Source organism: Boeremia exigua (genome assembly GCF_020726555.1).
Source record: "Boeremia exigua strain MPI-SDFR-AT-0100 chromosome Unknown C7974scaffold_11, whole genome shotgun sequence".
Classification (NCBI taxonomy): domain Eukaryota; kingdom Fungi; phylum Ascomycota; class Dothideomycetes; order Pleosporales; family Didymellaceae; genus Boeremia; species Boeremia exigua.
This window is the reverse complement of record NW_025763528.1, coordinates 1,493,227-1,505,524: the sequence shown is the minus strand read 5'-3', so window position 1 is coordinate 1,505,524 and position 12,298 is coordinate 1,493,227. Positions and strand designations below refer to the sequence as shown.

The following is a 12,298-nucleotide window of genomic DNA, read 5'->3' as shown; positions in this document are numbered from 1 at the left end:
ACATGCCTCGATGTACCGCTGCCGCAATAGCTCACGCCCTGAAGCAAATCAAATGCGACCCAATCGTCCTGGTACGCTCTGTGGAGTTGAGCCTTGGCGGACAATGTCTCAATCAGTACTCTAGTGCCGTTGATAAGAGGTGTCAGGCAAACCGATGTCCCCAGGGCAAGGCCACAATCTGGCAGCCAAGCGACGTCTGGCGGCTGCGGTTTAGGCGTGGGCGGTCCACAGCCTCCACAGCGCTGCGCGGAGACCAGATAGGAGGCCGCAGCAGCAGAGCAGAATGCGTAGGGTATGGAACACATCAATCGGATTGGATGACAAGAATATCACAGACGTCATGCCATAGAAAGATTGTGGACATCTATACAACATTTGAGCGTTACTTTCACATACGACCATAGGACGTTGAAAACAAGGCTTCCCGTTCGCTCAGCCCTATTTAAGCAACGTACCGGTGGATTAGTACTCAGGTGGGTGACCACTGGGGAATCCCCACTGTTGTATGTGACGCGATTTCTTTTTGCATCTTGTTCAGTCTTTATAACTATGTAATGTTGTGGTAGTCTACAAAGCCATGTTGCAAGCGTCCCTGTTTCTGATTAACTGGCTACTTCTCAAACATAGCCTACTTTAGACAATTCCGTATAGCTACAGACTGTTTATCTTAGTAGCCTCTTTTTGTTGCTAGCCGTATTTAGACTATAAATCTTTGCCTGTCAACAAGGTTGTCTTTATTCTGCGGCTATACAGGGCTAATACAGTCGCAAATTTTTGAAGTAGCTTAGATACAGGTTCTAATACAAGAGGCAATACAACATGCATGCGCGATTTAAAAGAGCCTTTCGGAAAAAGTAGTAGTTTATAGTTGAGTGGCAGTGCAGTTGCTTGTGTTCGGATGTTGCATTTACGCCCGTGGACAAATATCTCGAGCAGACCAGACTGGTGCCCTCCGTCATGGGTGGGTGAGGGGTGTGGCCAGATTCAGACAAGCCTGGACACGCAACTACTAACTAGCACTCACCGCTCACATCTCAAGTTGGCCAAATGCATACCTCAATCGTCATTCTATACAAGACCAATAGTAGCTTTGAATCCTGTATGCATTCAGCGTACAAGTACTGTGTACGAGAATAAGATGATCCTCTGTAAACCAAATGACTACAAGACAGGCTCTGTTGCACGCTATTCTTGAATCTATCGTGTCATGTACAAGCTACATCTACGCAGATCTGCGACCACAAGGCATTCTTACCCCATGCGCTAATCTGCCTGCTACTGTCCATATTAGTGTTACATCGTATCTATCACTGATACCTCCATGTTCAACATTCACACTACAGTGCACAACCGCGAGAAAAACACTAGGGATGGGGTAAGCGGCTAGGTAAGGATCGAGAATAGGATGCACTCTGTGTCTAAGACATTGCCGCCACCGCAAGGCAGCCAACGTTGCTTTGTGCAAGAATTCACTTCGCTCGCCATGGGGTCATGCAAATGTACAGTTGGAAGAATATGTAACATGTGAAGCTGGCGCACACTGGCGCATGCTAGCGCACATCTATTTACTTATCCTTGCCATGCGCCCATTGAGCGGCGTTTTACACACCTATGGTCATCTGTAGCCCCTGTTTTTTGGGCTTGTGAAACGCTAAGATAGAAGGCCTAAGGTTCCCAAGGCTGTGTACAAGGCTCATGACGACAGCTTATCATATACACTGCAAGTTACGGGGGACTATTCTGTCGATCTGTCGACGCAGCGTGAGCAGCGTCTCAGAACTACTCCAATTGTGCGACAGAATGACGTGGGGCGGGATTAGCTTAATGCGAAAGTCTGTCAAGGTAGCCTTGCTGGTGTATCAACATAAAGAAGCCGCACAGCGCTTGTAGCTCTGAAGTATTGCCTAGTGAAATAGAGTCGAAAGTAAAAGCTGGCAAAAGTTCGATGACATAGATGCGACACAAAATAGGCCGCTGCGTGAGGCAATGCAGGTAACTAGAATGGAGGTATTAGCTGCATCAAACACCCAGCGTCCTACATTCCGCCTTACCGATCTGCACTAAGACAGTGCGTAAATTGCTCAGGTCAAGTTAGAGGAGTGCATCGGTGGACCAGGTGGCTGCATATCTATTGATTCTGATGATCGCCTTCGTGCATCATGAATTGCTCTCTGAAACATGCAGCAGCGATTCTCTGGCCATTTACGCTTGTTTTATTGGCTACGTATGCTTTGCAAGCTGCAGATCGCATTCTAGCTATGCAGCTAGTTGGAAGGTCTTCTGCGGTCTTTGATACTGTAAGACAATTCTTGCATCTGCATAGGGCTGTGCGATGACCAGCAACTGGGAGCCATGTCTGTAAGTAGCGTTAGAAGCTCTTTGGCATCTAGCCATGTCTCAGCCATGCAACCTACTCAAGGGTCCCGTAGCTGGAACCTCAAGTCTGAGTATCACGTTAAGACTACCGCTCTTCTCTACGAACCACCGAGCGTTGTGAAGCTGCGCCTCGAGATCGAGCCAATAACATCCAGTGACAAATAATGTGACTCTGAGACTTTAGGTCACCATAAGTACCTTAGCAGGGGGCCTCTCTTGCTTACGGGGCGTAGACATCATAGATTCTTCCACCTATCCGAACTGCGTGAACATTAGGCCTAAAGTCTCCTGCTGTACTCCCAACCGTTGAAGAAGACTATTTAATGGGGAGCAGAACGCGAATTCGAGAATCATCAAACACTCTTCCAGATCCGCTTGTCTGTACTTTCGTATACGCGATTCTGAATCACTTTCCGAAACCAACCAGACACAACTCGCAATGAAGGCACACGCGATTGTTTTGGTATTTCTCACAATGATCCCTGCCTTTGCGACAGCGGAGTGTCGTCTCGGAGGCCATAAGGCTCGTGGCGATTGCACCGAATATGACGCAGGCGATGAAGCTTGTGGCAACCATGTTATTGTAAGTCCGCGAATTGATGTCATTATTTAAGTGACTGCGGTCTGGCCCCTGAGCGACCTGTCTTGCGATAGCCAAAATCAATAAACGATAGCTGACTATATCTTAGTTGGAGTGTCAGAACAATAAATGGTCTGTGCAGAAAAGCTGCCGACTGACAAGCCAAAAATGTAAAGCATGCGCGTGCGTCTAAGCTGAATATCATACATTCTTGTCGAACGATGTGAATAGGGGTGTGGGTGGTAGCGTGTAAGGTGAGGCAATGCGAGTGGGAAGATTTTTTCCCCGTACTGCCAAAGATACAATCGTCCAGTCCACTCGTGGGGAGCAAAAGTCTCTATAGTGTGACTGCATAAGTCTCAACCTTACGAAGTTCAATCAATATTCACTCTGAAGCTTCTGATCAAAGTATGGGGTAGTGAGATGTTTTCTGACTCAAATGTTGCAAGTAATGATTGCTCCAGGATCTTTGTGTTACCATTCAGTTCAAGTAACAAGCCAAAAGAGTCCCCCCTCTTTCAACGAGCAAGCAGAAGTGACAGCTTTACTCCAAGCTAAGAGTAGTTTTTCAATTTGTTGATATGGCCTCGTTGATCCAGAACTCGGCAATCGTGGCTTTTAAGGTCCCCAAAGCGTCTGATGCAACCGCACCGGTACACCGATCCTCCATAGCCTGATTATACTGACTTTTCTGTTTTCTATAGCGAACGCGAATGGTATCATGAAGAAGAGGAAGAATAACTCTTGTATTGTACACAACATGAACGTTAGACATTACGTTATTACGACGTCCGGTATGGGACGATTAGTCACCCATGACATAACTCGATATCTCCCCCTGCACTTAAACCCCAACGCAGACGTAAGTCTTCGACCACATGTTATTGCAGCCCGAACCAACACCCGTGTTCCACTTCGTGAAGCTAGCAAGATCGATCTTCTCATAGCTGATTATCTGGCCACAGGTATCGCCCTCAGATACGTAGTGAAACTTCTTGCAATTGGAGACCATGCCAGGCTGGGTTGGTGTAGGTGTTGTGATGCCATTACCCGCACTGGTGGTCGTGCTCGGCTTAGTCGTAGTTGTGGTCGGTTTAGAACCTCCAATGAGTCCGACACAAACATTAACTTCAGCCCACATGCCCGAGCAGTCGGCCTTAACTGATGGATTCCATGCGTAGAAGTCTGCAAGGCTAATCTGCTCGTAGCTGATGATCTGGCTGCAGCTAACACCTTGAGCAACATAGTGGAACTTGGCACAAGTACCAATCATACCTGGCTGGATTGGTGTTGGTGTTGTGACGCCATTACCAGCCTTCGTAGTTGTTGCAGCCTTGGTGGTGGTCGTCGATGGTGCAGCTGGAGTCGTCGTGGCACCTCCGATAATGCCGACGCACACGTTAACCTCTGCCCACATACCGGAGCAATCAGCATTGACTGAAGGATTCCAAGCAAAGAAGTCAGCCAAAGAGATCTTCTCATAGCTAATCACTGCGCTACAGCTAACACCCTGGTTTATGTAGTGGAACTTGTTGCAGTTGGATACCATGCTAGGCTGTGTGGGTAGAGGGGTCGAGATGCCGTTACCAGCACTAGTGGTGGTACTGGAAATGGTGGTGCTCGTCTTGGTGGAGCTTGGAGTAGTGACTACTGGCGCTGAAGTTGTCGTAGGGACTGTCGTCGCTGGGACTGTCGTCGCTGGGACAGTCGCCTTGGTTGTCGAGGATGGGGTGGTCACTGGGTCGTCATTGACTGTGCCAATCACGCAGTACGACTTGCTGGTGTCCAGGCTGGCACACTGGATCCCAGGGTTCAGGGACGTGAGGTCATCGACGGACATACCCCAAGAGCTCGCAAAGCTCTCGCAAGTAGCGCCATTGTCCGCAGTAGTGGCAAAGTCGCAGTCAACTCCACGACGTTGAAAGGCCGGTCTTGCAGAAACTGATCCCAGGGCCAGTGCAGCGGTGAAAAGGCTGTGCAAATGCATCTTTCTAGATTCAAAATGAACGTATGTCTCAAGTAAAGGCTGGAAGAGAAGAATAAGGTCCAAGATATGAAGCCTGATGTTCTGATACCACAACTAGATCGGATCACTCTAGAGCTTTTATACATGATTCAGAAGAGACTGGTGGCCTGGATGGTCTGCACTGAGTATAGTCTCTCAATAGACTTCACTGTCACCCCGGCCTCGCTGCATACGGTACAACCGATACTGAGCCGATCCGTGTCTGAACGAAGCTTGTCATATTGTACTATGGTAGAACAAGTGCTGTATGCCGTTGTCACTAGCGGGCCCCACCATCGTTGTAGTCTCTCGGCCGATGACAGACGGGAACCTCCCATGACGGTGGGGCCCGCTGATATGCTTGTTGGTGCCAAGCCGGCAAACGGCAAATTCTTAGCGTGCTTCTATGGAATTGGCTCCTGCCTGTTTCGAACTCTCCTGACCTAATATTCAGCACCTCAAAAAAGCGCTAGGCTGTTCCATCAGTCAGTGGGTCTTGCCTCGTCAAAATGTGGAAGACCTTCACAGCTCGCACAGTAGGCTCACGCGCAAGGCCCTACAGAACTATTGTAGAAAATATGGCTTCTTTTTCTCTCTTTAACGTGTTGCTACAAACTCTACTTATCTCTGGAAAACAGGCTGTTGTTGGCTCACAAAAAAAGTCACTCTGAAGCATAAGAGAGCCTAATCCTAGGCTGTTGATTGGGCAGACGGTGCTAATTGGTGTTCTCGATAACCTTCATTAGGATGCTCGACAACGCTTCCCGCGGTCCGTAGTCGGTCATGCAGGAACAAGCAATTAACGCCCGGCAAGGCACGGCCCGCTAATATGAGCTCGCCACAAAGGCGTCCAGCGATGGGGCTGATATCTCTTTGCGGCACGGTAGTCTCGGCATTCTCAACTACTACCTCCCTACAAATTCCTGCAGTGCTTTGCCTTGCACTTCATTTGGGGCCTTACATCACGACCATTTGTCTCTATTGAACAATCACAGCGCCGTTTCTCTTACACACGTGCTCTGATCCCTGTCAACAACAGGCAACATGCGTCTCTCCCCTTGGCTGCGTCCAGCCCTCGCGGCTCTTACGCTGGTTGCCGCTGCGGCAGCCAACGGAGCAGAGGGTGTCGTGCAAGTGGACTTAGCTTTCCCTCGCAACGAGACGTATGCACCTGCGGAACGGTTGCCTTTCATCTTCGCCTACCAAAATGCGCAATCGGCAACATACCTCAATAGCCAAATTCACCTGGATATTTGGCCTCTCAATGACAGCGATCGGGTCACCTCACCCAGGTATCGCAGTCACGTATTCGATGTGGGACAATTCAATCATTCCGGTGAAGGGCCTCTCTTCGAATATTACGGCCTCAAGTTTGATACCGAGGGAGTCTGGTTGATGCTATGGGATCTGCGATGGAGCAACTGTTCGGAGAACCCTTCAAGGCTGAACGAGAACCCCATTTTTGCCGATGGCACCATGACACGACAGATTGTCTTCACAACCAAAAACTCTGCGCCGAGTCTTGACCTGATCGAGGCTACAAAAAACGCACAATGCTCGAATAGCTCAGGCGTTGCTCTGAACATCACAGAGAATATCGATGTTCCTGCCAGCACGACATATCCTGGGGGGGCCAAATGCCCAGTTTTGGCGGCCACCAATCCCGCCCCAAGCCTCTGTCTGCCCGCGATTGATTCTGCCACTGCCTCTAAAGTATCTGCCTCCTTGACTAGCCAGGAGTGTCGAGCCACCTCTCCAGTAGTGGGTTGCGATCCTGACGATGAGAAGGGAACTGGGGCAAATTTGGCGGTGGGTCTTGTTGCCACCTTGACAGTCACGGCAGGCGCCATCGGTTTCTTGTTATTCTAGATGGTGTTCAGGCAAACAACGACGGCACAATCATCTAGTCTCACTTGCACATGTACCCTGTATAGTCACTTCAGTAGAACAAATTTCATCTCCGGTACCAACGTTAGTGTGTCATTCGGTGCCGGGCGAGACCAACGATCTAAGCTTGAGGCAGATTGAATGTACGGCTTAACTTCCTGTCAGTGCTTGGACGAATCCTATACATAAAAGGGTTGCCTAGCTATGCATCTTAGTGTGGATCCTGACCGATTTCGCCCCGAGCCGATGCTATCTGGGGGCGGGAAACCTGCAAAATGTGGGTCTCATACATTGGCCAGTTGACTACCGTCCGCTGACAGCCCACTAGTAGAGACTAATGTCCCGTTCAAGGCCCTGGTTTGAGGCCACAGTGCTATGTGCAACGGGATCATGCAGTTGTGAAATGACAGATCCTTGCAATATGGTAAGAGCCGCACATTTGGCCAAAGTTAAGGCAACCAAGGAGATGCAACAAAGCCTGAGGGTCAGATAAGCTTGGAAGCCGAGATTCGGAAGACAAATTTGCTGGCAAACAGCGGCTCGGTTCTCCTGCATCGAGCATACGGGTATCAGCCTTCCAGAGATGAGTAGTGTTAATGTGAGTGTGAGACTATAAGTACCACTCAATTGCTCCAGTCTCTTACAGCATCTCTCAATATCCGGTCTTTACCATCTCTTACTCACTCTTTTCTACACTCATTTCGTATCTTATGCCACACGTTCATTAATTTCGGGACCGTGCCCCAGTTCAACCATGGTAGCTGCATCATGGTTGTTTTTCCCAGCTGCCAGTATTCTGCTCTCTATAGAAGGAGTACTGGCCAATCCGGGACTCGGACTCTCTGTCAGTCCGTCCTACCGCACCTCCAATCCTTGTCCAGAACGCTGCAAGATCACTGGACCAAACGCCAGCAACTGGTCTGTGTATCCAGATTTTAAGAAGATCCAAAAATGTCAAGAGACCATGTTTTACGACTTTTCTCTTACCGACGATGTCGATGACCCGGAAAGCACCCACAAGATCAATGCGTGCTCATCTTTTGGCCCCGACTTTTCCAAGCTTGCCAACTCGACGGCTGAGACGACTGCTGCTACAGCCGTCGATTGTGATTTCGAACTTGGATGGTGGGAAGAAGGCTTTGGACTCAAGACTTCTTCCATCCGTTCCGTCATCCGACAGATCCGCGATTATGCTGATAGTGGATACGGTGCTACAGATAGGCCGTTCATTCTCTTCGGCCGATCTGGCCAGGCTAGCGTCGGTGTATACATAGGTCAAAGTCTGTCAAACGAAGGGCTGAGTGCAACTGCGCTCAAGAAACTTGAAGATGGTCTAACTAGTCTCAATGTTTCTTCACCCAGCTTGGCCATGCAGCTTTGCAGCCCTGAGTCTGACAGCGGCCATATCTTTGGCGTCATGGTTACCAGTAACTCATCTTTTGGACCCATTCAAGAAGCGATCAAGAAGTGGAACAACGCAACCTGCCTTGAGTTTCCTGACTCGGTACAGCTCACGGGACAAGCTACATTTATAACGCCACTTTTGTCTAGCAATGGGACTTCCAACTCGACCCTTTCGAATGGAACACTGAGCCAGGAGAAACGCCATCTGAAGCACATGCAGCACCATCATATCCGCCCGCGTGCCGAGTGCAAGACGGTTCAAGTTGAATCCGGCGACAGTTGTGCCTCGCTTGCCACCAAGTGTGGCATCCCATCTGCTGCTTTCACCAAGGTCAACCCCGCGTCCGACTTTTGTTCGACTCTCATGCCTAAGCAGCACGTTTGCTGTTCCAGTGGAACTATGCCCGACTTTAGTCCCAAAAAGAATGCTGATGGCAGCTGCCACGCATATCAGGTAGTCACTGACGACAATTGTGACAACCTTGCTTCTGAGTACAGCTTGACTAAAGACAAGATAGAGAGCTTCAACAAGAAGACCTGGGGCTGGAATGGATGTCAGCTCCTGTTCGTGGACACCATAATGTGCTTAAGCGAGGGTACTCCGCCATTCCCAGCTCCAATTGCAAACGCGCAGTGTGGGCCTCAGAAACCAGGCTCTGTTGCACCGACCGACGGTTCTAACATCACAACTATGAACCCTTGCGCACTTAATGCTTGCTGTAACATTTGGGGGCAGTGCGGAATTACTAAAGATTTCTGCGTTGACACATCCACTGGCCCACCAGGCACCGCAAAGAAAGGCACTTTTGGCTGCATCTCCAACTGCGGCACCGATATAATTAAAGGAAGCGGGTCTGGAAGTATAAAGATTGCGTACTTTGAGGGCTACAACATGCAGCGAGATTGTCTACTCCAAGACGCTTCCCAGATAGACACCTCCGGATACACGCATCTTCATTTCGGCTTTGGCACTCTGACATCAGACTTCCAAGTAGAGACTGGCGACATACTTTCCACCTACCAATTCCAGGAGTTCAAAAAGGTCACGGGCGCGAAGAAAGTCATCTCATTCGGTGGTTGGGACTTCTCTACCAACCCTGCCACATACACCATCTTCCGCCAAGGCGTGACCTCCGCTAATCGTCTCAAGATGGCTCAGAGTCTCGCTAAATTCGTCAACGATAACGATCTGGACGGTGTCGACATTGATTGGGAATACCCTGGTGCTCCTGATATCCCAGGTATTCCTGCAGCCAGTAAGGACGATGGTGCTAATTACCTGGCGTTCCTCGTCGTTCTGAAGAACTTATTGGGTCGCTCCAAGACCGTGTCTATCGCCGCACCCTCTTCCTACTGGTATCTCAAGCAGTTCCCTATCAAAGATATCGCGAAAGTAGTTGACTACATCGTCTACATGACATACGATCTCCACGGTCAATGGGACACTGACAACGCATGGTCACAAGAGGGATGCGACATGGGCAACTGTTTACGCAGCCAAGTCAATCTTACAGAGACTAAGCAGTCTTTGGCTATGGTCACTAAGGCTGGCGTCCCCGGAGAGAAAATCATTGTTGGTGTTACCAGTTACGGCCGATCCTATAACATGGCCGCATCTGGATGCTGGGGTCCAAACTGCCTCTACACGGGTAGTCGCGCAGCCTCAGATGCTACCCCGGGCAAATGTACTGCTACTGGTGGTTATATTGCTGACGCCGAGATTGCAGACATCATTGCTGACCGTAAGCGTTCGGGACGCGTAGTTACGAGCTTTGTCGACGCAAGCAGCAACAGTGATATCCTTGTGTACGATGACAGCCAATGGGTCAGCTACATGAGTGCCAGCACCAAGAAGACCCGCGCTACTTTGTATACAGCATGGGGCATGGGAGGTACCTCTGACTGGGCCAGTGACCTCCAGACCTACAACGATGTTCCCGAGCCGGCTGCTAGTTGGGCAGAGTTCAAGCAACGCGTCAAGGCCGGGGAGGACCCTAAGACAGACCATTCTCGCACTGGCAATTGGACCGATCTTGACTGCACCAGCAAGTTCATCGCAAGCTACCTCGACTACACGCCCTCGCAGCGCTGGAAGGGCCTCGATACAGATGCGGCATGGGATGACGTCCTCAGGATCTGGAAAGACACCGACAGCGACAGAATCGGTGTATCTTTCATGCAGTCGGTCTCCAGCACTCTTCACATGGGCGCCCAACCGGACTGTGAGAAAATCACTAGTGCTACCTGTGCAGTGGCAATGGAGTGTCCCGATGGCGCAAATGGTAAAGAGTCAGGACCCGCAGCGGAACTTATATGGAATTCTTTGGCTACCATCCATCAGATGTACCAGGATTACTACAACACTCTATTTAACGTAGCGTCGGTTGTCAGCATGAGTTTGAAAGATTTGGAGAACAAATTTGCGCCGTTGCCTGAGCCACAGGATAACACCTGGTTGTTAGTTATGATAGACCTTCTCACCGTGGGAACACTCACCGCGGCCGGTCCCTTCTTCAACACCTTCCTCAAGAAGCTACCTTACTTTTTAGAGAAAGCCTCATCTTCCACCTTGGACAACGCAAAAGACACAGCCATGAATCTCATCGGACAAAGTACCACTCTTGCCAAGGATCTTCTGTCTACTGATGACCCCAAGTGGACTGCCGAAAAGCAGGATGCCTTCTCGAATTACTTGGGTCAGGTTATCGACGGCTGGGCGACCGTCGCTGAGCTCACGGTACAGGACCTTTTCGACGGGTCCCAAGGCTCAATTGATCTCGTCTGGGGCGCAATGTCGGGCGGAAAACTCATCGAGGGTAAATTTGAAACTGAACCGGAGAAGAAGAACATCACGACCGAGTTGCGCCAGAATATCGGAAAGTCCTTCTTTGGTTATGCGATACCCAACCTCTGGCGTGTCTCCAAGACGTACGCCTTTGTGGTTGATTCAGGATACGACTGCAGCGAGGATAAGCCGCTTGACAAGTACCTTGATGATGAAACAATGGAAGCCACGGGTGCCTGCGTGGACAACAAGAGATACTACCTCGTCTACCCTAAGGGCGACTCGACGACCTGCACATGTACTGTATACGATCATGGTCCCTGCCAGACGACCTGTGTGAACACCAAGTTCAGCGCACCACCAGGTATCGATACTCTTGACGGCGCTCTGTGGAGCGGTATCTCGAAGGAAGACTTGATCAAGGGGTCTGTAAACACATACATCCAGAACGGTGGAAACAATGGTGGCGCGACCGCCGATCCCAGGGACAAGGGCACAATGGAAGCCCTCATGGATGTTGACATCACCACTCCTGGCTTCATCCGCCTACCTGTGTGCAGTCCAGAGCGCGCTTTTCAGTCCTGGGACACATCGTCAGCAGGATCGAGCAGCAACTACCCCTGCGATATTCCGCCAGGCATTGGCGACTGCAGTGACTCGAGTTTCGAGAACGAGACCAGTGATGCTTCGCCAGACGTCGATGATTGTCTGAAGATCATCAAGAACATCGAGGGCGACGGTTCTACCGAATGGACTACACAAGTTGTCGGCCATAACCAACGCGAAATTGCAAAGGCGGGTTCTTGTAGTTTCGGTGTTGAGGCTACCAAGACCGATGGCAATGTCAACTTTCGGGTAGGCGGACAAGACGTCATTGACATTATCAACGATGCTATCAAGCAGTTTGGCGGAGGTGGTAAGATTGGCGCCAAAGGCGATATGTCCTGCAATGGCAACGTTAAGCAGCAGAACGTAAAGTGGGGAATTTACTAAGCTCTATGTAGCATTCTCTGAATTGTTTCATATGTAACTTTTCATGTACAGATATTATACATGATATTTTCACAGCAAGTCATTGAGCCACTAATGAGCTAGAATCTGTACCACATCAAATGCGTCTTAGTCGAGTCAAACTGACGTCGTACCTCAAAACGCCATGCCAGCTCAAAGACATCACCCCCTAGGCAGCTAGTAGATAGGCCCACTTGTACTGAATAACACGAAGATCGGCAGCTTCCAGTCTATGGATAGCTTGTCCTAC

The 12,298-nt window shown here is 49.8% G+C and overlaps 3 protein-coding genes across 3 annotated transcripts; 2 read left to right on the top strand and 1 right to left on the bottom strand.

The window, feature by feature from the left end:
• Positions 1-3,800: 3,800 nt before the first annotated feature.
• C7974DRAFT_475195 (uncharacterized protein) lies at positions 3,801-4,973 on the bottom strand (the record flags this gene model as incomplete). Its single annotated transcript, XM_046146635.1, has 1 exon — positions 3,801-4,973. Exon 1 carries the CDS (start codon positions 4,941-4,943, stop codon positions 3,801-3,803), a length of 1,143 nt encoding a protein of 380 aa, XP_045993613.1. The 5' UTR covers positions 4,944-4,973.
• A 727-nt stretch (positions 4,974-5,700) lies between these two features.
• On the top strand, positions 5,701-7,062 carry C7974DRAFT_52705 (uncharacterized protein). The gene has a single exon (XM_046146794.1). The coding sequence runs from the start codon at positions 6,006-6,008 to the stop codon at positions 6,828-6,830; it is 825 nt and encodes a 274-aa protein (XP_045993612.1). The 5' UTR covers positions 5,701-6,005; the 3' UTR covers positions 6,831-7,062.
• Positions 7,063-7,602: 540 nt separating this feature from the next.
• Positions 7,603-12,132, top strand: C7974DRAFT_475193 (uncharacterized protein; the record flags this gene model as incomplete). The annotated part of the gene is made up of 2 exons (XM_046146634.1): positions 7,603-12,009; positions 12,082-12,132. 2 exons carry the CDS (start codon positions 7,603-7,605, stop codon positions 12,130-12,132), a joined length of 4,458 nt encoding a protein of 1,485 aa, XP_045993611.1.
• Between the last annotated feature and the right edge of the window lie 166 nt (positions 12,133-12,298).